General features: G+C 52.7%; 1 protein-coding gene across 16 annotated transcripts in view; it reads right to left on the bottom strand.

Annotated features, from left to right (window-relative positions):
• Window positions 1–1151: 1151 nt before the first annotated feature.
• The window catches only part of DYSF (dysferlin), a 202894-nt gene continuing 176440 nt past the window's right edge, over window positions 1152–27605 (bottom strand). For all 16 annotated transcript variants that reach the window (XM_004742172.3, XM_004742174.3, XM_004742180.3 and 13 more), the window contains 14 exons: window positions 27326–27454; window positions 26863–27018; window positions 24954–25045; window positions 22369–22539; window positions 21556–21698; window positions 19692–19831; window positions 18368–18456; window positions 18007–18102; window positions 17477–17618; window positions 13276–13375; window positions 8453–8631; window positions 6904–7013; window positions 5456–5603; window positions 1152–1414 (listed from right to left, as the gene is read on the bottom strand). In XM_004742172.3, coding sequence (XP_004742229.1) covers window positions 1376–1414; window positions 5456–5603; window positions 6904–7013; window positions 8453–8631; window positions 13276–13375; window positions 17477–17618; window positions 18007–18102; window positions 18368–18456; window positions 19692–19831; window positions 21556–21698; window positions 22369–22539; window positions 24954–25045; window positions 26863–27018; window positions 27326–27454 — 1734 coding nt within the window. In that variant the 3' untranslated portion in view covers window positions 1152–1375. The remainder of the gene's footprint in view (window positions 1415–5455; window positions 5604–6903; window positions 7014–8452; window positions 8632–13275; window positions 13376–17476; window positions 17619–18006; window positions 18103–18367; window positions 18457–19691; window positions 19832–21555; window positions 21699–22368; window positions 22540–24953; window positions 25046–26862; window positions 27019–27325; window positions 27455–27605) is intronic.

The raw sequence follows: 27605 nt of genomic DNA, 5'->3' as shown, positions 1-27605 counted from the left end.
CTTAATCGACATTGTATCTCTAGAGCCTAGCACTTTGCCTGGTACACACACACACACACATACACACACACACACACACTTCTTTAATGAATGAAGGAAGGAAAAGCATGAATGAATTAATGAGTGAATGACTCCTGTATGCCTTTCAGATCTTCCCCAGCTGGATATTGAGGGCCATTTCCAGCCTGAACCTCTCCTAAAAGAGAATCACTCTCTGAAGCATAGTTCATCCAAAAGGGTCCAGGACATCAGCCCTGTGCCATTTACCCCAGTCTGCCCATCTGGTGAGACAAGGCAGATCCTCAGTCTCGGTTCCAGAGTGCAGCAAAGAGCCAAGTGCCCTGGAAGGATCACACTGGGGCCTTGGGGCCTGAGCCAGGGGAACAGGCTCACAGCAGGAAATAGGAGAAGCCCTCCTGGGGAACAGGAGAGAAGGCGGCCAGCGCTGTGCTCCAGAGTTCCAGCCCCTCGGGCGAGAGAAGCAGAGGCCTCTATTTTGGAAACACTATGTTTTCATGCTCTTTGCTTTTTCTCTAAGTACGTTCCTGCTGCCCCCGTAGATTAAGCCTGATCTCTGCAGGAGAAGACAGACCCGTAGCTCATGCTAAGCTTCAGACCATGAGAAAAAGGTGTATTTGTGCAGACCAGATCTTTAAGCAGGGTAAGGAAGCAGAGCAAGAGAATCACAAGAAATCCTAAAATTGTGGGGGATAATATCACAGCCAAAAGTCCAGCAGCCCTCCCTGCCTGGAGAGTTTCTGGCCCAACCCTTTCACGGTGCTCCCCTTGGATAAAGTGGACCCTCTTCCTGGGCAGGATCAAAGAAAGCAGAAGGTATAGTAACCGCCCACCTAAGCAAACACAGCCTGGGAAAGGAAGAGGAGAAGACTAAGGGAGGAGGGGGAGTGGGAAGGGGAACGTCCTGGAGAACTAGAACATGCTGGGTCTTTAGGCAGACCAGACACCAAGCCTCAAAGCCCACTCAGCCCGACCAGGCTTGTCAAAGGATAAAGTTCCATTTGGGATGCTGAGCTAGAGGTGGCCCCCCACTCTCTGCCCCCGCCCGCCCCGCCCAGGCAGCCAGACACAGCTGTCTTCTACACAGTCACACCTCACTCAGGTACTACAGGGACACACAGCCAACACGGCCCCATGGTTCAAACTGTTTTATACTGAAATACATATGGGCTGATCCAAAAAGGGTTGGGTTGGGGGCAAAAGAAATGATGAAAGGCGGGTGATCCCAAGACTCGACGTCACCAACTCTTGGAGCGCATGCCCGTCTGTTTACACCCCAGCAGGCGGGTCAGGCCCGGAGGACCGGAGGAGCTCAGCTAAGCCCAATGGAGAAGGCGGCCAGTTGTGGGCAGAGTTCTCAGCTGAAGGGTTTCACCAGCTTCATGGCAGCGTAGTTCTGGAGGGAGGGGAGAAGCAGGGACACGTGATGACAGCTGCTGGGCAGGGGGCAGCAGGGTGGGGTTGGGGGGGAGGCAAGAGCTGGGAAAGGAGGCTCACCCACTCAGCCACCCGCCCACACCTTACCCTCACCACCACCTCCCACACCACCCTCAGCTCAACACTCCTCTTCCTGGGGCTCTCGCCAACCACACACGCCCACACCCTCCTGAAGCTCTATTCGTACCCTCCAACCTGGAGCCATGGTTGCATGAATGGCTCTGACTGCTCCCCCACCAACCCAAGGCTCACTTCCATGCCCCAGCCACCTGCCAAAGGGCAGGCCTGCCCTAGTCTCCTCCATCAAACAGGTGGCCCAAAGGCATGGTTATGATTCTCCCCAGCCCCTCCCATACACCCTCACATGGGAACCCACATGGGCTCATTGGCCACCACACTCCCATCCAGCCAACATAAGGAGAGGGCTGAGGGGTGGGCTGTGTGGGGATGACCCACCGTGCATGTCAGCCCCAGAGATGGGTCACCCCTGATTAAGTCCTGCCAGCTGCAGGACTGACAGGAATCTCCCCTCCCCACTCCTGCCCCCACAAAAACCATGAAAACACATACAACACAACACAAGGCTCCTAATTGGGACAGTATGTTCCCCAGCGCCGGCCCAGGGAAAGCCAACTCTGGAAACAAAGCCGCCGCTCCTTCCCCTCCAGATCGCCTCCTGCCTCCCCACGCTGGCCCTGCTCCCGGCTGGCTCGGGCCTGGGGGAGGGGGGTGCTGGGGGGAATCAGACAGGCTGCCCTCCATGTCCCCCTCCCAGGGCACTTTCCAAGAGGGTGGGAAGTTAGGCCAACTGGAGGGGAGCAGCCCTCACTTTGGGCCCCTCTCTGTCAGATCCTCGGCCCCCAAGGCCTAAAAGCCAGGTAAGGGTCTGGGACCCACCCAGTGATCAGGTGACTCGGCTGGAGGGGTGCAGGATTTGCCCAGGTGGTAGCAAAGACCTACACAAACAAGGTCTATAGCCTCAGGCCTCTACGGTCCCTCTCGCCCTAGACCCCTCACCTAGGATCTGGCCCTCACAGGCAGCTCCAGGAGAGGGAAGGCAGAGCTGGTAGCTTAAAGAGGACAATTTACAGCAGGACTCAAGGATAGTGATGCCACAGGTGGGGTCAAGACAAGGGAGAGGCTCTGAGCAGGGCTGTTGGACAAAGGGCTCTACTGTGGCCCTACTCACGGGGCCTGGGGCTAAGGCAGCCCCAGAGAGGAGGAAGGACCACAGGCTGGCAGGAACTGGAAATCTTCCCTCCCTCTCCTGGCCATGGAGCAAGCCCTCCTTCCCTGGGTCCCTGAAGGTCTGGCCTGCCACCCAAGTGCCTGGCAGGGCAGGGCCCCACTGGCCACAGGCAGGAGTTAGTCACAGAATGGGCAGTGGTGACACTTGGGACAGGCCCCTGCCCTCCCCTTGGCTCTGATGGAAAGCACCCCAGGAAAGGCAAAAGAGCTCCCCTAACCACAGTGCTAGTCACAGCAGGTCAGAGCTGTCCTAGCCCGGCTCCCTCCTCCTGTGGACAGGAGAGCCTTGCCAAGGTCACAGAGGAAGTCCCTGGCAGAGCCAGAGCTGAGCCAACGTCTGACTCCAAGCCCAGAGCTCCGTCCTGCACCGACTCACAGAGCTCAACATGGCCCGAGCAGCTTCTCCTCCACAGCCCAGGACTCGGCATTTCAAACCAGCTCCCTGGCCCCACTGCTGCTGCCCTTCAGACCACCTGCCTCCTTGTGAAGCAAGGATCTGAGCCAGCTCTCCTCTCCCTAAACTCCCCTGGCCAGAGCCTCAGGATGGAGCCCCAAACGGTACCCTGTCCCTGGTTCAAATGAACCGCTTTGCTCTGCCTCCCAGGGAGCCACGCTCCACAGTGACGCAGAGCTCGTCACCCTCTCCCTCATGCTCACAGCACTCCCTCACCTCCCAAACACACACTCGGGAGAAGCCCTCATCTGAATGGAGTGGCAGCCCAATGTACCCAAAATGAGAGGAGGAGAGCCCAAGTCCTGATCTGAGGCTGTCACATGACTCGTGAGCTTCCATGGGCCTGTGTCAGTGATTTTGGGATTTTGTCTTCCTTTGCTTCCAGAAGGCCCCCCCAAACTGCGTATTTCTTGTAGGGCCCTATAACCTGGACCCTCCCCTGGACCACAGCCAGAGTCAGCCAACCGGCCATGACTCCTTCCAGAACATGTTTCAGATGGCGCTCCAGGTGATTACAGCTGGCGGAGAGGGCCTGGCCTGAAGCCGGACACATCAGCCATCCCAGCTCCAGACCCTCCTTTCTCATTTATGGCCCAGAGCATAGCTGGGGCCTGGACGGCCAGGCCCGCCTGCCCACCTGCTCTTCCTCAGTCCATGATATGAAGGACTGAAGGGGAGGGCTTTGGGTTTTAACTGTCTTCCTGGTAGAAGATGCGTGCTGCCCATGTAAGGTCTCACCAACCACAGTGGGAGAGAGATCTCTATCCTCCTCCTCCTCCTGGAGAATTCGCAAAGCAAAGAGGACGCAGACATGGAACTGTAACTCCCAGAGTGGACTGCCCGCTATGGGGACCATGCCCTTGACCACAGCCTGGTGCTGAGCTGGACTGAAGCCTACGGCAGCAGGAAGCCAAGACCAGGAGCTGGGCAGGTTCCTGGGCAGCCCTGAGCCAGCCCCTTCTCTTCACTGGGTTTCCGTTTCTTTGCCATTAGAATCTGGTGACAGGGGCGCCTGGGTGGCTCAGTGGGTTAAGCCTCTGCCTTCGGCTCGGGTCATGATCTCGGAGTCCTGGGATCGAGCCCCACATCGGGCTCTCTGCTCAGCAGGGAGCCTGCTTCCTCTTCTCTCTCTGCCTGCCTCTCTGCCTATTTGTAATCTCTGTCTGTCAAATAAATAAATAAAATCTTTAAAGAAAAAAAAAAAGAATCTGGTGACATGGGGTTGATCATGCCATTCTCTCTACCTTTATATCAATATGAGAAAGGTTTTTTAAAAACTTAAAGAACATTAAAAATCAGGAACCAGGGGTGCCTGGGTGGCTCAGTGGGTTAAAGCCTCTGCCTTCAGCTCAGGTCATGATCCTGGCGTCCTGGGATCGAGCCCCTCATCTGGCTCTCTGCTCAGCAGCGAGCCTGCTTCCCTTCCTCTCTCTCTCTCTGCCTGCCTCTCTGCCTACTTGTGATCTCTGTCTGTCAAATAAATAAATAAAATCTTAAAAAAAAAAAAAAAAAGGAAAGAAAAATCAGGACCCAGCCTGGGAACACTTCAAGGTCTGAAGTTCCAGAGACATGGTGGGTTGGGGGGCTGGAGCCTTGTTGCTCCCTGATGAGCTGGGAGGGTGGGGAAGCACAGACAGGGAACAGAGGCCCTGCTTCTCCTCCCCAGGAGTGGCCTAGTAGAGTTGGGGGTGCAGAATCCTTTGTTAGAGCGACCCCCATGGCTCCTTGCTGGGCATCAGCTGGCTTCCTACCAGAGCCACCTACACACCTGGTGAGAGGTTCCTGGGTCCACCTCCTACCGTCCCACACTTTCCGCCATACCCACCCCACTGCAGAAGGTGGGACACATTCCATCAAGGTCCTCAGGCAGACACTGAGACCCTCACCCAGAGCCACGGTCCCCCTTCCTCTGGACCTCAGCAGATGCCATTCTTATAAACAAGGGGGCCTTCCTCTCTGCTCTGCCATCCCAACCTACCCTCCCCTCCCAGACCCACTTCCACACACTCCTTCAAGAAGGTTCCCCTGGTCACCCCTGCCCAAGGGGTGTCACCTTCTGCCAACATTGATTCCAGAGTCTGGGGACTTGCTGAGGACTTGCTATGTCTCCCCATTGAAGGCAAACTCTCAGTACACACGCCCCACACCCCATACCCGGATGAAGGGCAGGACTTCGTCCATAGAGCTGGACCTTGTCTCTACCAGACTGGGAGTCTCCAGATGAGGGGCTCCATGTCCCTCACTGGACCAGATGCTGCTCTGAAACGGTGTGTGGACCTTGCCATCAGGCCGACTCACCGGGAAGGAATAGAGGAAGATGCCCACGAAGAGCAGCAGGACGAAGAGAATGATGAAGAGGATGATGGCACACCGGAACCGCCGCCACAGGATGAACTTCATGGTCTTGTATGGAGACGTGAACCAGAGGAAGGAGGTGTCGGGGCGCCTGGAAGCAAGACCCCAGGGATCAGCAGGGAATGCCCTACCCGGGCTGCCTTCTCCAAATCTTGCCCCCAAACTGCCCCGGCGCTCTGTGTCTGGCCCCAGGACCTGCCCCCACCCCCACTCCACAACCTCCAGCCCTTTCCCTCTGAATTCCCTTGCCCTCTGCCAGTCAGCCGCAGCGTGAGCCTTGCCTGTGCTGCCCTCTTCCTCTTGGGACCGCCAACCCTCGGCACCCTCCAAGACCCAGTTCTCAGCCACCAGCTTAATCACAGACTAGAGATGGGGGAGCTGGGCAGAGGCTCGAGGAGCCACCACAGGAGGTGAGCCATGGAGGGGGCCAGCTAAGCCAAACTGCCTGCCTACACGCACAGGGCTGCTCCATGGCCAGGGAAGGATGGTGGGAAGTGAAACCAGAAAGCTGACTGTGTCTTACTCACAGCCAGGAACCTCAAATCCCCTAGGTCATCTGCCAACTCAAAGAGCAAGCAGGGTGACATGTCTCAGTAATGGCTGTTTTAACACCAGAGTGCCCATCACTTGGGGTCCTGGGTCTCTCTGGTCTTTGCACCCAGATCCCAGCATCCTTGGACAGGGATACCTCTCCCAGCTCTGCCAGCCCTACGGCACTGGGGACCTTGCCATGATAAAGTGGTGTCTGACCCAAGCCGGGCTGTGGGGAAGGAGCCACCAAACGCAGTTCTCACCGCTGCCCCCACAGCCATCCTCCTGTCTCCAGTACCTACCCTCAATGCCTCGACATCCGCTAGACTGGTCTCTATCCTTTAGGGGTCTATGAGGTAGGGAAGACAGGGATTCAGGGATGGCCCAATTAAGGCTGGAAGGCCGTTTCAAAGCCACATGGATGCCACCGGTGAGCCACGGAAGGCAGCTTGGTCAAAGTGAAAACCTTGATTGGGCTCCAGGGTTAATCAGAACAGGCGTGAGAATTCCATCTTCGCTTTCCCAGCGGAATGACCTTACTTAACTTTGCTGACACTGTTTCCTCCTCTATAACATAGGGATCATAACAACCCAGCAAGGAAGATTCCATACCCCACGACCACAGGCGAGGCACACAACCAACACCTACCCAACAGCCCCTGCTTCTCGAATTAGCTGAGGGGTGTTCCCCGTCATGGTGCCTGTCACCTGCCCCTAACTTACCATGTGGCTTTGGACAAATCACATCCCCTTCTGAACCCTGTAGGGCCTCGTGACCTCTGGGTGGCTGCTCAGTGGATGCCTCCTGGACCACCCCTCCCAGTCCACTGGGCAGCAGGGGCCAAGGGCTGGGCACTAACCTTGGGTCCTCGAGCTTGGGGTTCATGTTGGGTTCATCCCGGCCCTGGCCAGCAGGCCGCTCCTCATGTTCACTCTCTGCTACGATCTCCAAGGTCATTTCCAGCTTGCCCTGAGGGGACAGAGGGGACCTGGTCAGGTGCTCAAAGGCTCTGCCTTGTGTCTTGGACTGCAATCCGGCCCCAACAGACATAAGAGCTGCTTTGTTATTATTTTTTAAAGACAAAGGGTTGGTCTGATCACAAGAGCACGACTGCTCCATTTAGAAGCTATAGAAATGTCTAAAAAGAGAGCATGAGCCATACCTCCACTATGTGGAAATGAGCACTGTTCTGTTTTTATGTACTAGAGCTATTTTCCCATATGCAGTATCTCACTTGTGTCTGTATCGTTCTAGAGCTTGCTTCTTTCACTTAGAAATATACTATGTTTCACTACACAATTACATATTCTTTAAAGTTTGCTCTGTAAGGGCTATAAAACGTTCTATGGGATGGCTGAGCGTAATTTATTAAGTAAACCACTTATTCGGGTTCGTTTAGGTTGTTTCCAAGTCTTTGATGTTATAAATAATGCTGCAGAAAAACACCCCAGAGCCTACATTTTTAATTGTGTCTGTTTATTTGTTTAGGAGAGATTTTAACAAGTGGGATGACAGAGTCCAAGGGCATATTGCTAAATCGCTGGCTATATATTACCAAATTGCTTCCCTAAATGGTAAAACCATGAGCCCCCCAAGCAGGCGTAAACGAGGGGTCTGCCTCTGAGTCCTCCAACAATGCACATCTAGGGTGTTGTTGTTGTTGTTGTTTTTTAATGTCTAATTGAAAAGGCAAAAATGTTGTCGCATTTAAAATGATTCCTTTAATTCCTAGGGGGAATGAACCCTTTTAAATGTTTAACAGCCATTTGTACTTCTTTCATGTATTATCTATGCATGTCCTCTGCTGGTTTTTCTTTTGAGGTGCTAGTATTTCTTAATAAGTGTTAAAATCCTTCTACAACTAGCGTATTTTATTTCAAGGTCCATGTTAGGGACTGGCCAGCCTCCTGAGGTTTCTCAGGGAGCTGTCCGGGATTCACTTCCTCTTCAGATCAGGACAGTTTTCCACCGTGGAGGTGGAAAGCCTGGCCCAGAGGGGAGCCCAGGACACAGAACCCTTGAGGCCGAGTAGCAGAGCATAAATGACACAGGGCCTGCAAAAGCTAGGGGTATCTTTCCACTTAAATTGGCTCAGATCATGATCCCGGAGGCCTGGCATTGGCCCCACTTCTCCTTCTCCCTCTGTCTCCCTTCACCTGCTTGTGCGTGTGCTCTCTCTCTTTCTCAAGTTAATAAATAAACATCTTTAAAATAAATAAATAAATGGGCTTCCTGGGATGGAAGCCTCAAGGAGTGGAAAACTGGGAACTGGAAGAGAACCATGACAGTGCCTCAGAAGACAGGGAGAGGTAGGGTAAGAGAGAAGGAGGGCGCCAGGTCCATGCCCAGGGACCTCTATGGAAGAAGCTAGTCAGGTGCCTGCCCCAAGCTGGAGGGAGCCCACATACCGCCAGGATCTTCTTCTCGCCCTCGTCTGCCACGCAGGGCCACCAGCCCTTCACGGTTTTCTGTTCGAAAAGGGACACAAACCACTCCGGGTGAAAAGTGTCATCCAGCTGGTCCAAAGAGCACTTCTCGGCGGTCTTGGCAGGCTTGGGCATATGGTTCAGATCCAGCTGCAAGGAGCCTACAGTAGAGAGGGGTTTTTTGACTGCGGGTTTCTCTGTCACTGCCAGCCTGGGGCTACCCTGGTGCTGGACAGTTTCATGAAAAACTGTCCCCTCCTCTGCTTAGATCTCTGGACTTAGCCATAGGTCCAGTCCCACAGACTCTTCATGTCTCCACCCATCGCCTCTCGTTCCGCACAGCTGCCCATCCAACTCTCCACAAATCCATACACTCAGTCATATACTCTTACTGGTTTACCCTTCGCGGAGCTTGCCACGCATTCAACTTCAGCTTCCGTTATACAAATCCATTCATTCACCCATCATCTCCATCCATCCATCCATTCATCCATTTCTTACATTGGTTTTATTGTGGCAGAATAGATAAAACATAAAATTTGTCACTTTAACCATTTTTAAATGCATAATCAAATGGTGCTAATTACATTAACACCATGCAACCGATCACCACTGTCTATTTCCAAAACTTTTTCATCCCCCACAACAGAAACGTTGTAGTCATTAAGCAATAACTCCCCATGCCCCCACCCTCTCTTCTCAGCCCCTGAGATACTCTAATCTCCTTTCTGTCTCTATGAATCAGCCTGTTCTAGGTAGCTCACTAGGTGGCATCATAAAATATTTGTCCTTTTGTGTCTGGCGTCTTTGACGTAGAGCAGGTTCCAGATTCCTCCATGTTGAAGTATGTATTGGGGCTTCATTCCTTTTTACAGCTGAACACTGCGGCATGGGATGGGCAGACCACATTTTATTTATCCATTCATTTGTCGATGGGACACTTGAATTGCGTCCACCATCTGACTCATGCGAATTGCGCTGCTCTGAACACTGGTGTGCGAATGTCGCAGTCTCAATTTTTAATTCTTTTGGGTATGAGAATAGAATTGCTAGGTCATCCAGTAATTTCTGGGTTGGGTTTTCTGAGGACCTGCCAAACTGTTTTCCATAGCAGCTGCACCATTTTACATTCACACCAGCATGTCTGAGGCTTCCAATCTCTCCACATCCTCTCCAGCACTTGTTGTTTTCCATTTTCCACTTTTTTTTTTTTTAGAGCCATCCTAGTAAATGTGAAGTTGTATCTCGCTGTGGCTCATCTAGCCATTTTTTCATCTGCCCACCTAGTTCTCCATGCAACCATCTTCCTGTACTATTTATCTACTCAGCTGTTTTATCCATCATCTCCCTATATAGCCCCATCTACATGACTGAACCATATGACAATGGTATTCAGCTACCTCTGACCTCTAAAAACAGCATTTCATGTGGTTTCACCTAATCCAATCACAACAACACCATGAAGTCAACGGGATTGGAGCATAAATTGCTGAAGGGATTAAGTGAGAGAGATAAATCTAAAAAATGTTTTCTGAAGCCAAATTAAAGAAATTTTTGAATACCATGCAAAAGAGATTGGATTTTTTTTTTTTCAGTGTGGAATGCTCAGTTACTGTAAGTCTCTACCAGTGGGATCTATTTTTCTATTTTTCTTTCTTTCCACTCATCTACTTATTCCTTCACCTACCAATCTGCTGTGATCTCTCTCTGACCCTTCATAGCCACCATTTGTTGAGAACTACATCTGTCCACGAATAGGGCTATTATTGTATACATCCATTTGTTCAATTCTGTGTGAACATTCATGGGTCTATCCATGCCCACGTGTCTCTCCGTCCCTCCAATATGGATGAATGCTTATTTTCCATTTTAAATGCAGTCTAATGTAACATTAAGAAAAATCAGGATACCACACATGTGTGTGTGTGCACGCGTGCGTGTGTGTATACAGAAAATTATCCCAGTATGATCTCATAAAAGACAATAAGGAAACATGATATAATCTTTGGATTGGCAAGTTGATATATCTTAGCTATTACGTTTTTTTAAAGTAATAAATATTTTTAAAAAGCAAAATACATAATTAGAAACACATTATGAAGGAGAAAAAAGAAACCTTCTGAAGTTAAAAGTAGTTTTAATTGCTTTATTTTAATTTTTTAAAAAAAAGATGAGCCCGTTTTTATTTTGAACCATTTTCTCATTCAGTAAATATGCAGCTTTCTTTGTTTTTCTTTTTAAAATTAACTTTCTGAAGTCTCACCTCATAAAGAAAAGGTTGACAGAATTATGCCCAAAAAAGCTGCTAAGTCTGTAAGCAAAAAAAGACTTATAAAAAAATTAAAAAACAGTTGAAAAAAGGGGAGGAATTATTCATAATGTGTCCTTACTATGCAAAGAGCTCTGAAAATCAAAAATCAAAGACAGGGCACCTGGGTTCCTCAGGGGATTAAGCCTCTGCCTTTGGCAGGTCATGATCTCAGGGTGCTAGGATTGAGACCCACATCATCATCAGGCTCTCTGCTCAGCAGGGAGCCTGCTCCCCCCTCTGCCTGCCTCTCTGCCTATTGTGATCTCTGTCAAATAAATAAATAAAATCTTTGAAAAAAAATCAAAGACGAACAAGATGAACAAGACCATGAAAATAAAATCCCACCAATAATGTGGAAATAAGTATATTTTCCAAGTTCTACCTCACAAGTAAAGAAGAGATGCTAACAAAAATTAAAATGACGTGTCAGATAGGCAATTTAAAAAAAAAGATACACTGGTAGCAAAAGTGATATGAAAAGGGCACAGGTAGGAATAAAATGAAAATGTGAAAATGTAAAACCTTTATAGAGAGCAACTGAACAAAATAGTTCCAAAACCACAAAAATGTACAATGACTCTAAAGATCTACTTACAGTTCAGGAAAAAAAGATATACACAAAGTGTTTAGAGATGTATGCCCAAGGGTATCGCTCACATCGGAAGACCCAAAGACGAGCTAAGGCCCCACCAAGAGAAGTTGAGTTAGACAGAATAGGGCCCAGCGACAGGCAGGAATTAAGTATGATGATGCAGATATAAATGTGGGCAGGTAACTACCAACAGAAAGGATGTGCTTGAAACTAAGTTTTCCCCCAAAACCAGGATATAAAACATATGTGTGATTAAAGCTCCTTTTGCTATATATATGCCATAGACGTATGTAGTATTATATGTGTGTGTGTGTGAATACACTTCTAGCATATATGTGTTTGCATAGATAGAAAATCATATATGGGAACATAGGAGTGAAGGTCATCTCTGGCTAGTAAAATTTTAATTCATAAGCAAAGTGAGGCATTGTTGATCTGTATTTTCCAATTTTCTACAGGAATTATGTGTTGCAGGAGAATCAGAAAAATAAAAGTCCAATGGGATGTCATGATTTCCGACAGCCTGAATCTTTTCCAGGGATGGCCGCTGAGTGTGGGGGAGCAGGCAGAGAGCGGCAAAGGGGAGGGAGACAGAAGAGCAGGCGGCCTTCCTCCTCACCCCTGCTGGAGCTGCTCCTCAGAGTGCCCCTTCAGGGGTCCAAGGACTCTGCAAAGACCAGCTCACCTTTCTGCAAAGCTGGCCAAGAAGGGCTCCAGTGATCCATCCAGAGCCACCCTACTCCCAAGTAGCAGAGTTGGCCAGAATCAGGACTCCTGACTCCCCACATTGCCTTTCTCGCAAGGTCCACTTTCTTTTAATTGAATGAAAACTCCCATCCCATAAAACGTACCAATTTGACCGTTTTAACGTATAAAACTGAGTGGCTTTTAATATGTTCAGGGCTGTGCCAGCACCCATTCTATCTAACTCCAGAACATTGTCATCACTCCTAAAAGAAGCCCCATGCCCATTAGCAGTCACTTTCCTTCCCCGCCTCCCTACGCCTGGCAACTGCCAGGCTACTTTCTGTCTCTGGACTGGCCTGCTGTGGACAATTCGTGTGAATGGAAGCATACAATCTTAGTCCTTTTGCAACTGGCTTCCTTCACTTGGCACGTTTTCAAGGTTCTTCCAGCTTATAGCAAGGATCCTTCCTTCCTTTCTTTCTGTCGCTGAATAATATCCATTGGCACGACTAGACCACACTTTGCAGGGAACTCTTAGAGCTGTGACAGGGCTGTTACTCACAGTCCCACCTGCCTGCTCCATACAGCCATCCTCCTCGCCCCCCATCTCACCCCATCTCTACCACATCCTCTACCCAGCCCTCCCTGCTCCCAGCTCGGGTTTCTGCACACTTCTCCCCCACCGGATTCCTGTCTGGGGGCCTAGAGGGTGGAGCCACGGTGGCTTGTTCACTCATCACTTGAGCACAAGTGTAAGGACTGACAAGAGCTCCTCACTTACTGGGCCAGGTTGCCGAGTCTAGAAAGGGGTGTGTAGAGCTGGGGGCATCCCGTCAAGGGTGAGGCCAGAGGGTCGGTGACAGCCAGCTCATGCCTGCCCTGCCTTTGACCTGCGCTTTCCTCTCTTCTGTACCTGACTCCTACCATCCACGCAGCCTGGGTTCCATGCCACCCCTGCTGACAGGCCCTCAGGCACTCCTCTGTGTTCCAGACTGTCCTCAGCTCCAGGGAGCAATGACCCTGAGCTCCCTGAGGACAGAAAGTAGGACCATTCCTCCTTCCAGCCTTCCCAAGAATGTCACATGCACGTGCGTGCACATGCGTGTGCACAACACACACACACACACACACACACACACACACACACACAGAGGGGAGGGCATTCTGGGTCAACTCCCAGTGTGCAGAATGGTACTGACAGGAAACGGTGCTCACCCAGAAAGTCGTCAAAGGAGAACTTGTCATTGTCCCAGATCTGAAATACCACTCGGGCTGGGATTTTGCTCTCAGTCTTGTCCAGCCTCCAAAAAGCATCCTGGCCCAGAATAAGAAGGAGGAAAGCAAGATTAGAGAGAAAGTGTGGTTCCTGCCAGCCTAGAAGGCTGCCCAGAGGAGGCAATGAATGGGATATCTCTTAGGGACTTGCCAGTGCCAGGTCTTGGCGGGGAGATTGCTAAGAGGCCAGCGGACAGTGTTCAAGAACCCAGGGAGGAACCATGCAGGCTGACTTCACATGACACGGTTCCTTAAAGCCTCCCAGTGTGGTAGGCAGAACTTTCATTCCCATTTTACAGATGATGAAGCAGAGACTTGGAAACGTTAAGAATTTGCCCAAGGTCTGACAGCTAATAATAATAATATTAATCTGCACTTCCTATGTTCTAGCCTTTTGCCACTCTGAGCTCATTTATCCTTCCAACAACCTATAAGGGAGAGGCTATCCTTACAGCTGAGGAAACCAGAGCAAGGAACTTGTCTGAGTCACACTGCTGAGAAGTGGGGTTCAAACCCAGGTAATCCAGAGTCCTGCTCTCACCTCCAAATCCTGCTTTGCCCCTGTGCTATTACAGGGGAATGGGTAGGCTGGCTGGGAAGCTGAGGGCCTCCATGCCCTAGCTATCACTGGAAGGATCCCCCCGACACACTGCTTTAAGGAGCTGACACTGGGCCACAGTCACCCAGCTCCTCCCTGGCCACAGCAAGCCACCCCATCCTTCTTTCCGAGAACTTGCCCTGGGGCAAATCAAAAGCCCCCAGTGCTAGAAAGTTCTCCAGTCTTTTGTTTTTCCTACGCCACCCCCCGCCCCAAGACCACTCTGCCTAGGCCAGCATTATTGCAGGCTTTGTCCCCCAGAGGCTCGTAGAGGCTGAAGGAGAAGGAAAACCATGCTGAGACCTGGGTTCCCTCCTGAATCCAGCCACACTCAACCCAAAGGACTGTCCCTGTGGCTTTCCCACTCATGCTTATTCCCTGTCCTCTCGCTGTAGGCTTTCCTGAGGGAGTGGCAAGGACGGGAACCATTGTGACGATCCTGCAGACACCGGGGGCCAGAACCTGAGTGTACCCAGTCACTGCAGGGGCCTGGACCCAGTCTCGGGGGACAGACTCTATGGGGAGTCTGGGAGAACTGCTGGTCACAGAGGGGTTGCCTCCCCCTGGGTGCCCTGTACCCACAGCCTCACTGCCCAACCGGGGCTGTGCGGGTATCCCATAGACCCACAGAGCTCCCAGACCAAAACCCCCATTCTGTGAGGAACAGGCACCTTGCAAATCACACCACTGCATCCTGGACCACTGCCTGATTTGGCAAGGGGCTCGGGCCCCCAGCTGGCCCCCGTCTGGTGCCTCCCCTCTTCCGGGCCCCAGCCCTCCTGCAGGTGCCTCCCTTCTCTGGCGAGGCTTTTATGGCCAGCTCTGCGGGCCTGCCTGCACAGGCCGCCAGCATCCTCCGTTCCTCTGGCCGGCCTGGTTTATGGGCTCAGTAATGAGCCAGAGGTTCAAACGGCCCCTGGTGGGAGCAGCTGGGCCGGGGCTCCAGCCTGGGGAACGGCCCCCCAGGTCCCAGGCGCTCATTACGCTCCCGGTCTGGGCCCTTTTACTAGCTGTTTATTTGCAGGGTGGGTGCCTGACGCGCAGGCAGGCCCCAGTGGGTGTGCTGGGCTCCAGGTGGGGAGCCAGGCCGGGGCAAGCAGCGGTGGTTCAAAGCAGCCGGATGAAAGGAGACCCTTGTGCTTTATGACAGTCTCGTCTGGTTAATGGGGTCCCTGGAGGGCCTGCCTGCCAGAGGCCCCGAACCCCTCGGCAGAAGGCTGGCTCTGCGGCAGGACTGGGGAGCCCAGATGCTGTGAGGGACCCCCACACCATCCCACTCCCAGGATCGGGCCTTTGAAGCCCAGACTAGCTCATTGGTGCCCCACTGTGGGTACAGATCCACCTGCCTCCTGGGCCCCTTCTCCCACAGAGGGACACACTGGCTCTTCCCTGGTCCAGCCAGACCCTCCCTCACTCTCCTGGTGGACTTCAGAGGCCCAGACGGGAGGTGGAGGCTCCGCCCCTCCCTTCAGCTACTGTCTCCCCACCGAATTCCATTCCGACCCCCTCCCCAGGGGGACCTCTTCTGGACTCCCTGACACCTCTTCCTTCTCTCCACCTGGCAGCCTTGCTGGGCTTCTCCTTCTTCCAGGGCTAGCCCCAGCCCCATGGGCTATGCCACGGTGGGTCAGCCCGATTCTTTTCTTCCTTGCCAGTGCCTAGGACAGAGAGATGGGACTCTTGCACTGACAGAATGGAACCCCCTCAAATTCTTCCCCAGCAGATTCAGCTGGGCCCTCAGCCCTTCCAGCATCTCAGCAGACCTTAGCATCACAATTAGCTTTCTTTCCGTCCCCCTGTTCTTTTCTCTCCTGCCCTCTCCCCCTTCGCTCCCTTGCTCAGCACAGCGGCTGGTCTCAAGTCACCTGCCACAGGGCCAGGAGATACTCTTTTCCTGCTTTGTAGAAAAAACGGAGCTTCCTGGACCTCCTCGCCCACATCTCCACCTGTCACAGTGAAGGAGGTAGTCCCACCTCCCACTTAAGCAGGCCACTGGGCATCTCTCAGCCTCAGTTTCCCCTCAGTACCTAGCCCCTAGCCCGGCAGGCCAAGCACCGGAGACAGGATGTCTGAGCCCTTGGGGGCCCGTTCACGGCCTTCACCCCACTTCTGCCCATAGCAAAGAAAGGCAGTGTGGGTTTGATCTGGAACCCTTCCCCCAACAAATGCAACATTGGCTTTGTTATGGAAACAACTTGTGATAGACAAATACCTTGAGCAAAGGCAAAGGAGATGAAACCTACAAAGAGCGTAGGCTTTCCTCGACTGCTCAGAACCCAAGGCTGTTGTTAAATTCTGCCTTCTCCAATGCACTACGCAGCAATCCCTGGGTGAAAGCATTCACATAACCTCATTTAACCCTATTTTCTTTTGTTTGATGGTTTCAGAATGTTCACTGGAACATTCCGGTTTCTCTAACATGCAGAGGAGCCTGTGTGTTGGGCTGGGCAAGGGTCATGAGGAAAGCATGGAGGAAAGAGAGCCAAGAAGACCTCAGCAGTGCCCAGAAAGTACGTTCTATATTCCCTTCCTGAAGCCACTCAACCATTCGGGAAGCAGGCATCACGGAAGCTTGGTGGCTTGAAGCATTGTGCCCCCTCAGGAAGGAAATCGGACCAGCAGAACTGAAATGCCAGAGAGGCATTCCCTTTGTCTAGCAGAGAGCACCTTGAGGCAGATGGGTTCTGGGTGGGATGCAGGGGATCAAAGCTCTAATGGAGGTACTCTCTGCCTCCAGCCAGCCCAGCTCTGGAGCCTCCCTGAGCTCTGCGGGCTCTCCCCAAGGGCAGGTGCGACACCACCAGGAGGGAGGCTGCCTGCCTTGGACTCTGCCTATCGCAGAAGAAAAGAATTTACCATCCAGATGAGACCTCAATGAGAAGCTGCTGAGACACAGAGAGCTGAGGTCCCAGGACCCCACTCTGTCCTCTGGCTGATGCACCAGGTCCCCCAGGGGCCTGCACCTTGCAGTGAGGTCAGGGAGGGAGGAGGGCAATGGCTTCCGGCCCGGAAAGCCTGAGCTGCACCCAGTAAGTGTCCAACTTGGGCAGTGACCACAGGCACCAGACACAGAAATGTGGGGAGAGACATGATGGGAGGGACTTAGCTGAGCAACCCCAATCCTGTGGACAGTCCATCCACAGGTGAGGCCAGCCCCCAGGGAAGCTCTCCCTCTGGGGACTGACCTCACTGCCCCTTCCATAGCCAAGCTGGGTATCCCTAGGAACGTTCTTCCCGTTCTGCCCTGTGACCCTTCCTGCCACTTGGTTCATCTGGGGTCAGGAGGAAGGCAGTAGTTTCAGGAGCTGGACCAGTATAGATGGTGGTGGTGGCACGAGTGTGGGGGTGATTGGGGGGGTAGCAGTGCCAATGATGGCAGCCATGGTAGAGGTGGCAGAAGTGGGGGCAGGGAGACAGGTAACGGGGCTACAGCCATGGGGATTCCAACATCCAGGGGTGCTGGTGAGGGGTGACAATGGCAGGATGGTGACACCCACAACAGAAAGCCCTGGGAGCAGGCCACTGGGGATGGCACGCACTCACCTTCTTAGAGACGGTGCAGACTTGCTCTGCAGGCAGATAGTCAAAGGGGAAAATGAACCTCCAGTTAAAGTTGCCTTCGCCGCCCAGGGACCGATAATGCACATCTGTTTTCTGCTTGTGCTCTTCAAAGCCAACCATCCAACTAGACAACAGATTAGAGAACACATCTAATTAAGGTCTCCTCCATAAGATGCATCCCCCCCACTGAGGCAGATGAGGAATTAAGAAGGTAAATGAACTCAGTAAAGGATAAAGCAAGAACAATTCGCAGAAATCTCTATGAAATACCAAATGTGCCATTCATTTTAAAACATCTAACTTCCCTTCTTGAGGGACACCCTCAAACCTTCTAAGTTCAACCCAAAGATTATGGGGGAAGAAATCCGGTGGGAGAAGGACTCACCAAAAGCCCTCCTTCCTTTCTTGTTCCCTCCCTTCCCTACGGCTGGAGCTCCCTCTTTCCACCACCCCAGCAGGACTGGGGCAACACCATGGGGCTGCGACAGGTGAGAAGGCCAATGCCTCCCTACCCTTTCACATAAATATCACTCATCTTCTCCCCTGTGATGCTGAGGTCATCCAGGATCACGTCCTTTGTGTTCCAGATAATACACCGCAGGAAAAACCTGTGCAGAAGAAGGGCTCAAGTCCACATGAATGTCTCAGCAAAGGGTGGACCATCCTTGGCTGAGAAGCTGAGAGGCCGGCTCCCCCAACCAGACCCTAATGCTTGCCTGCTGGGCACTTAGCCAGGCCCACATGAGAGTGATGCCCTGTGGCCTGAGCAGCCCAACACGCCACCTTAAGAGTGACCTCCGGGTCCCACCCACAGCAAGTGGCAACCCTCCCGCCACTCTACTCAGCTCCCAGCCTCTGGCTGGGGAAAGTCACCTTCTGGCTCTCCGTGGGGTGATGTTGAAGGGAGGTCCAGGCCGCCCCAGGGCCTTGGGAAATAGGTCGATCCACATCTGTAGCTTTCCCTGGGGAGACATAACCCCGTTGTCACTCCACTTCTTTCATTCCACCAACAGCTACTAACCCCCGGCTCTGTGCCACACAAGTGGGGCCCAGGACGAAGAACACCAAGGCCCTGCCCCAGGGAGGCTCCCCCTGCCCCCCTGCCCTAGAGAGAAGGTACCTAAAGACTACGGGCCTGACTGCAGCCATGAGCCCACGCCCCACAGGCTGATGACTCAGGCCCGGAGGTAGGGGTTAGGGCAAACCTCCCAGGGATGATGATATTTGAGCTGAGTCTCAGTGTGCCAGGCGGACAAGGGGACAAGGGCATTTCCCACTGAGGGAATGACACACTCAAGGGTTTGGGAGGGTCAGAGAACACATTTAGTCAGAGGAGTTTCAGAGGATTTCCACACAACAGGAAAGCACTCCAACTGTCACCCCTCGGCTCCCTCCCTCTCTGCAAGCTGGCTACTCTGTCCCCATCTCCCACAGAAAGAACAGGGACTGAGGTAACTTCTCCAGGGCATGTAGCTGGAGACTGAAAGTTCACAACACCTGCTATGACTCTCCGGGGAGCTGGCAGCCACCCACCAAGGGCAAAAGAGCTCAGTTCCAAACAGCAGAGACCATGGACCCTGCATGTTTACAAAGGCCCCTTCATTGCCGCTTCAGCCCTTCTCTGCCTATCGCCTTTACTTTCCTCCTCCTCTAAAACCCAGCCCTGAGCTCACCTCCTCCAGGAAGCCTCCTGGTCTCAGTCCTGGGCCAGCTGTCCCTCTGCTCACCCTCCCTCTGCCTGGAGGATGCCCTTGGCCTTTCGGGTGACCCCTCTCAGTGACAGCTCTGCCATTCTGTCACAGGGTTCCAGTTGCCCTGTCTGGATTCCTCACCGCAGCCCAGACCCATGCCAGCCATCTGGATGTCGCTGACGGATAGAAGGAGGGCCTCCTGAGGCCGGGCTGAAACGGTGAGCCTTCTGAATGCCTCATGGGAAGCCAGAGGTCTATCCACGGGTATAGAGGAGGTGGCTCGGGGTCATTCCCCATGTCCTGAGGGCTGCAGGATGCCCAGGAAGGCAGGACCAAGGAGTCCTCTTGTAGACCAACACTGATCACTGCTCAGACTGAGAAAACATGTCAAGGAGGGACTGGCCAAATTCTGAGCTCCCCACAGGTGCCTCTGAGATATCCATGTTGTCCTTGGAGCAGGGCCAGCTGGGGGTCAGGGCTTAGGGGCGCAAGGGTCCATGTCCTACCTGCTCAATGTCTGGCTGCAGGGGGCTGTACAGGGGCCGGGATTCCACATGCTCGGGGACAAGGCCCAGCTGCCGGAGGATGTACAAGGCCAGACGCTCTTCCACTGGGCCCAGGTGTGGGTTCAGGACCCTGCCACCTTCTGCTCCAGAGAGAAGATTAAAAAGTTGCTGGGGCTGAGTGAGCAAGGGATGGTAGGGCTGCCTAGAGGCCTCAGGAAGCTCTACCTGCCCACCCCCAAGCAAGACATACTTCTGACCCGCAGGTCTCACTCTCTGCACTGGAAGTCTCACAGTCCATTAGCTCCAGCTTTAAAGTCCAGATATGTCATTGCCATCATTTCTACCATGCCTCTTCCACAAAGCTCTTCCTCTTTTCCACCAAATCTCACCCCTTCCAGGAAGCCCTCCCTGACTGCTCCGAATTCTGAGCCTCAGCAACCCCTACTCCCAGATGGGAATCTAAGTGCTTTTAGTACTACTGTTCTCCTGGTCACACAATCTGCTCTATTAGGAGCAACAGCTAAAATAATAACAATCACCGCAAACATTTATAAAGCAGAAACCAGGCACTGGGCTTCATAAATCTTAACAGGTTCTATCCTCATAGTGAAGCTGGAAGGTAAGTGTTATGATCATGCCCATTTCACAGATGACAGAAACGAAGCACAGAGCAGTGACATCGTTGGTCAGGAGGGCAGCCGAGATGACACCCTTGTTTAGGAAAAGCATGGGCCTGGCCATGAACACCCTTTCCTTCTGCCTTGTGCGGCCCAGGAACAGCTCCTACCTGCCCCAGAGTGGGTCAAGGACTGCTGCTGTGGACGGGTGTGGTTCTGACCCAGACAAGCCTGGCCAACCAGCGGCCACAGGAACCTGAAGCCCCCATGACAGAAACACTCGGGCAAGGAGCATCCATGTATGTCCAAATGCACAAGGACTTACACAGGTATGTGCACTCAGGTGTGCCCAAGTTCAAGAGTACAGATTTTCGTGCATGTACACACACACATTGATCTATCAAACCTGCTCTGCCCACTCTAGCAGGTTGCACAAAGGAAGCAGCATATTGTAGCAGGACCCCTGGCCAGGAGTTTGGTTCAGCCCCTAACCACCTGCATGACTTTGGGCAGGTCATTAGCCACACTTGGCCTCCATGGCTTCATCTGCAAAAACAGGCAGATGCCAGACCTCACCATCAATAGCTTCAGGCTTTCGTTTTTTATGAACATATGACCGTGAACCCTGGTCCCCATGCTACAGTGGCTCACAGACCAGCAGAAAGAGTTGGAAATGCAGAAGGACGACGAGAGGGTTGGGGGTGGGGAATCAGAGCCACCATCCCCTTGCATAACCTTGGCATCAGCTCTTACATCAAACAGCTTTGAGACCAGCCGGAAGTGAGCACCCCCTCCCAACGTCCCCTGCCTGACCTATAAGCACCTCCAACAGCTCCTGGGAGACAGTGTAGGCCCGTGGACATCTGAGACACACAGGGGGCAGGCATGCTGCTGAATTCTCAGTAGGAGCACTGGGCAGGTTCAGGGGCAAGGATGGAGACCACAGGGCTTCCTTCCTGCCCTGTGGTTGCTTTGGGTACAGGACCTAGGAATCACCAGTTGGGGAGTGGGAGGATAAGGAGAGGTGCTCAGAAGATACCTGGAAAGCCAAGCTGGAAAGCTAGTGCAATTCAAGCAGAAAACATTCTCAGAGGTCATCTGGACCCCAAATTCTAATTAAACTCTGACCCCCCAAAAAGCCAGAGGCAAGCTGATCTAACCAGGACCCTGACCTTGGCTTCATACTCACCCCTGACCCCTGAGGTCAAGGGAGAGCCCACTGGTTCTGGGGTCGCATGGCTGCTCACCTGTTTCTTCAATGGTATATTCTTTATCCTGAAAGAGCACGCGGTCCGTGAGGTACACGGGAGCCTTGAGTCTGCGCTGCTGGCAGAAGAGTTGGAGGAGCTGGGACGGGCGGAGCTGGTCCCTCCATTGGTTGGGTCCGGAGCTGAGGCCCAAACACAAGGCAAAGAAGAGACCCTCCAGGCACCACCAGGGCCGAGGGGTTTGCAGGAGCCCATGTACCCACCTGTGCAGCCCCCCACCCTTCACTTTTATAGTGGGCGCCCTCACTCGCTGTGACTGGGGGTGTCACCTGACCCACAGGGAAACTGAGGCCCAGAGATGACAGGACTTGTTTAAATACATACTGAGTTGGAACCTAAACATTCTCAGTTTCCACATTGGGAGAATCAGACCCAGATGAGACCCAAATTGGCAAGAAGGGAGTAGGGACTGTCCACACATGAGTTCACTTGACACAGAGCCCCGTAGGCTCCACTGGGGGCCATGTGACCTATTATCTGTCTCCCTTCTCCTTTCCCTCCTTCCTCATTCTTCCCTCTACCGGGGCTTGGTGGTGTCTTAAGGAGAACTGGGTTATAACAACATGATGAAGGGCAAGGTCCTTAGAGTCAGATGAATAGGTTCGAATCCGAATCCCACCAATTACAAACCATAACATCTCTGGGCCTCAGTCTCCACATCTGTACAGTGGGGACAAGAGCCTAGTTGTGTTGAAGGAGAGAACACCTATCAAGTGCTGAGCACAGGTCGGGCACACAGCAAGTGCTCAGGACTCAGGGGGATGGAAGAGCAACGATCCCCCATGCACCTACACACAGTAGGTCTGGGGGAGTCCACAGCGAGCCCCAAATTTGGACAGCAGCCTATTTTCCAGGTCGATGACTGTCTCCCCGATCTTTTCATCTTTGGAGAGGAGGTCATAGTCGTAGAGCGTGATCTTCAGGTCCTTCTCCAGAGGCAGAGTGCAAGTCAGCTCGAACATCCTGCAGGGGGACCCAGGGCAGAGGTCAGGGTGCTGCAGACTCCCTGATGTTGTTGGACATGGTGAGTGCTCAAGGGAGGGAGACGAGGACAAGAGCAGGGGGCTTGAAAGCCTTCCCTGGCTCACTCCTCCCCTTCCAAGAGTGGCCCTGGAGCCCACCCTCCTCGGGTCCCCTGTCTGTCTTAAAGTATTAATCCCCATGCCCTACTACTACTGGACTTTTCTTTGTGTGTCTGTGTGTGTGTGCACATACACTTGTGTGTTTCAGACATTCCCAGATAATCTCGGCTGAGCATATAGTATCTCCCTGCCTAACGAACCACAGAATGAACAAATGAATTGGAACAGAAAGGTAAAACCAAAGCTTCTACCAGGACACCAGGATGTAAGAGGCATGAAGGTGCCGGAGCACTGGAATCGACCAAGGGGGTGACCTGGGATGCACTTCAGGGACACTTAAGGCTTTACACCTACTTGCAGAGTGGGAAGGAGGATTTGTGGAGATTTCTTGGGAGGGAGCTCCTGCTGTGCTCTGAGACCCCCACTCCCCCTCTAAGATCAAGTGTGGAGGGATAGCCCCTCTACCCCTGAAATAGTCCCCTGCAGGTGGGAGCCTGGCCCCTGACTCCTACTCAAGCGAGAGAAAGGGAGAAAGGGCCATGGAGAGGAAGAGAGAGAGAGGTGACCTTGCTCCCGTCTTGGCTGGGCCACCATGAGGCCACACTGAGCCACTTGGAATCTGACCCCATGGGCCCTGGGCCTCCAGCAGTGAGACTGTGGAGAGGCCCACATGAAAGGGCCACCAGAAAAGGGCCACAGCATCCACCTCTTCCCTGGAGCTTCATGGGCAGGCTCAAAGGGGCTTTCTGGAAAGCGCTCACAAGAAAATAAATCCACTTTAAACACCTGCCACCGGAGAGAGCCCAGAAAACACAGGAGCAGAGAGCACCCGGGGCTCTCCTCTCCCAGGGGCTCCCCTAGTCCTGACCAGGCGTGATCCAGCACATCGGTGGGAGACATGAGACAGGAAAGGGAGAGAAGCAAAGCCCCCTCCGTCCATTCACACACACATCCACACACTGCACACAGCTACACCCAAAGTGGACCTGGCTGGGAAAGGGGGCGACTCCCCTAGATAGAGCCTGTCAGTTCACGAGTACACATGAATAAAGCTCTGGGTAGCACCTTGACACTGAGCTTAGGACAAAGCCGACCATCTATAAGGAAGCACCTGTCTGCCATGCTTTGCACTTAAGAAATGAGGGAGGGAAGCCCCACGGAAGAAATGTCTACAGGACACAGGCAGACAAAAAGGAAACTGTGCTCTCCTGACGTTCCCTGAGCTGGGCTTGGTCAGCCCATGAGTTATACAAAGAAAGAGTGTCTGCACTCACTCCCCCACCTTGCCCTGGGCCCTGACACACACCGCCACCCGCCACACACACCTGGACAGGCCCAGTCTGCTGCCGGGTCACCATGAACCAGCGGTGCTCACCAAAGGGTCCCCTTCCCCACCTTCCCTGCAGCCCTTCCCTCCCATCCCAGCTCATCGGGGGCTCATCACTGGCAGGACACAGGCAATTCTCCAGGCTGACCGGCTCCTCGCCACAGGCCTCAGTGCTCACAACCAACTCTACAGACACCGGCAACTCAGGATGCCTGGGAGCTCTGCCCACACAGGGGGTCCTGATTCTTCCTCCCCTTGTTCTTAGATGTCAAGAAGCATTTGACTCTCTTCCTTTGTGTACCCACAAGAGACTAACACACAGCAAAGAAAGATGACAATGACTAAACACAAACAACAAGGGATCCTGGAGAGCTCCTGGAGCTAAAAAGACATGAGTTGGGAAAAGGGGCCAAATCCAAGGGATCCTGGAGAGCTCCTGAAGGTAAAAAGACATGAGTTGGGAAAAGGGGCCAAATCCTAATAAAGCCTAGAGCGTAGGAAATAGTAATGTGCCACTAGTGATGTTTTCATTTTGACAAAATGAACCGTGGGTAGGTAAGAGGGAAATGGGAGTGTGAAGGGTATATGAGAATTGTGCTTTCTTTGCAGCTGTTCTGTAGATCAAAAATTATTCTGAAGTAAAAGTCAATCTAAAAAAAATACCAAAACAAACAAACAAACAAAAAAATGGAATAATTAACAAATACAGGCTCTGAGTTTCCACTGAGATTTCTGTTCTTTGAGGTAATTGTTTATGAGATTAAGCAGGAGCTCTGGCCAGAAGCCAGCCTTCCGCATCCTGTGAAAAGCTAGCCGAGCTTACAGCCCAATGGACGTGCAAGGTTAGGGACTCCAGCTTTGCCTCAGGAACCGGGCACTTCCGGGAGGCTGCCACCCCTCCCCCACCAGGCTGGGGGTTACCCAGGTTAGCACCTCTACCCCCCAGACCCGAGCTGTCCCCAACTTACTTTCCAAACACAGGCTCTAGGGTACAGGGAATGTAGTTATCCTGGTCACTCACTGATTTCTTCCCTATGGAGATCTTGACGTAAGGGTCACACTGAAGGAAGACACAGGAAGACTTCAGTGAATTCACTTCCCCAACACATCTCTGAAGGCTTCTTTGGTCCTCGGCCTTTCAGTGGGGGTAGGAGGCCAGCCATCGAGAAGCTGTCATCCTGCCATGGTGCCAGGCCAGTGGCCCTGTCCCACACACCACCACACCAGTTGGCCCTGACTTGGACTTCTAGCCATGGTCCAGCAGCAGAAATGGTGTACCTGAGTCCTCCGGACTCCCGAAGCACTGCCCCACTGGGACAAGGTGGGTGAGGGCAAGACTCATATCCTCAGAAACACTACAACCTGTATTACATATGTGACTGAGCCAGCCAGGGTCCTCTCTGGGACCTCTGCTTCAACAGATTGAAGGGAGAGAGATGGCCAGACTTCAGCAACCCAACCTGGCCCAGGCTGGCCTTCCCCAGATGCCTCCAGGAGCAACTGCGACCAGAGACTTCTCAGGGTCAATCAAGGCATAAAGAAATATTGAAGTGTATGAATGGACCGTTGGCCATACCACATCTTGAAGGCCATAATGGTGCCTGGGCTGGGAATGGCTCTGTTCTGCCCTTTGACTTCTCAGCAGGGCAAGGCCAGCTATGACCTCTCACCTTGAAAAGCAGGGCTCCAGGGACAGGATAGCAGACCTCCACCCACAGACTCAAGGACACATGCTAGGCCTGCCCCCATCTCAGGGGATGAGAGAGAACCCAGCCCAGTCCCTCTGAAGTCCAGTCAACCCCACCTGTCCCTCTTCCTTCCTCTTTCTCTCTTTCTAATTTTTCTCTGCCCCTCCCCCACCCCCATCTCCTCAGTGCTCCAGACTCCTGCTCTCTGGCAAGTTCCCACTTTGCCTCAGAGCCGGGGACCAGAGTAAGGTGAGGAGGTACAAAATTTGTACATGTGTGCCTCAGGCACAAAGTTTGAGGGAGTGCCCCCAAAACTCAGTCAATGAAGATAAACAAATTTTAATGTAATATTTTAAAAATTGAAGTTGACACCAAACAGGCCCTGATGAACAAAATGTTTAATTTTAACCAAGGATAGGATCAGAATTACTGCTTCTCCCTTCTGCCTCAGGCTCTAGCATGGCTAGGCAACACACAGTTACTGAGCCACTTCTCTCCTGCCCGCGCCCCCACCAGCTGAAGCCCGAGGAAGTCCAACCCCAGCCCACACCTTCCATGTCACTTCCTCTCGTGCCTCACCCTCGTGCCAAACAGTCTTCTCATAAACTCTTGCCAAGATTTTTGGCCCATCCTAAAAAAACCATATTCTTCTCTCGCCTAGCCTACCAGAGAATTTCTTCTCCCTCCTAGCCTACCAGAACTCCATCGATCCTTAAGAATCCTATCCCTCCGGGGCGTCTGGGTGCCTCAGTGGGTTAAGCCTCTGCCTTCAGCCAAGGTCATGATCCCAGGGTCCTGGGATCGAGCCCCGCATCGGGCTCTCTGCTCAGCAGGGAGCCTGCTTCCCCTCCTCTCTCTCTGCCTGCCTCTCTGCCTACTTGTGATCTCTGTCTGTCAGATAAATAAATAAAATCTTTAAAAAAAAAAAAAAAAAAAAAAAAGAATCCTATCCCTCCGCCAAGCCTTCCTCATGATTGCCAAGCTTTGCACGACCCCGCCTTCTCTGACCTCCTAGAGCACTTGGCCCCTACCCGAACCACATCCAGTTGCCTCTCTCGGTGCTGGGTGTGTGTGGCTGGTTTCCGCGGCTTTCTGTGAACTCCCTGAGGGAGAGCTGTGTCCAGATCCCGTAGCCCATTTGGGCCCCAGCCTGCCATTCCAGAAGAGCTGAGAGCTCCAGAAATGTTACCTTCCCATTGGGATCCTTGGGCTGCAGGCCAAATGCTCGGATGATATAGATGCGGACCAGGCACTCCTGAGGCCCCTGGGCAGTCAGCTGGTGGAACTGTCTCGGGGGCATGGGGACAGCCGGGTCTTCTGGGAGGGGGTAGATTTTGAAGAGGCCCTGGAAAGAATGATGGGCCAACTTACTCATGATCATTATCAACACAACCACCATCATGACCCTTGCCATCATCTCTGCCAGAGTCAGCATGCCAGAGACCACCAAACCTACTGCCATCTCTTCACCACCATCAGATTCTACATCGATGGCGTCACCCACACAGTCACCATGTGCCAACATCAACACCATGGTCATTATCATGGTTACCACAGTAGCCCTGCTCCCAGCCCCTTCACTTATGATAGCTGCCACTTCACAGTTTCAGGCCTCCCGGGGGAGGAGGAGGTTCATGTCCTCAAGGACGTACCTTAAACTCCCCGATAACAGACGGGTCCTCCGTCTCCTCCTGAGTCTTGCCCCGGTAGAGCTTGAAGGTGTTGCAAAAGTCAGACAGGCCTTCAAAGGCCTCCACGTTCTCCAGTTGTGTGTCATAGACCTGCCACACATGGGGATGAGAAAAGGGGACGAAGGAAAGAGAAAGAAGAGGGCCAGCCGGGGAAGAGGAAACAGGACAGTATTCAAGTGACAATGGACAAAAAGTCCCAGAGAAGAAAAGGAAGGGAAAGACCATGTACAAATTAAAGGAA

The sequence above is a fragment of the Mustela putorius genome, unplaced genomic scaffold, assembly GCF_011764305.1.
Source record: "Mustela putorius furo isolate JIRA1106 unplaced genomic scaffold, ASM1176430v1.1 tig00000281_pilon_pilon_pilon, whole genome shotgun sequence".
Lineage (NCBI taxonomy): Eukaryota > Metazoa > Chordata > Mammalia > Carnivora > Mustelidae > Mustela > Mustela putorius.
The sequence above is the reverse complement of the archived record's forward strand: the minus strand, read 5'-3'. Positions and strand labels throughout refer to the sequence as shown.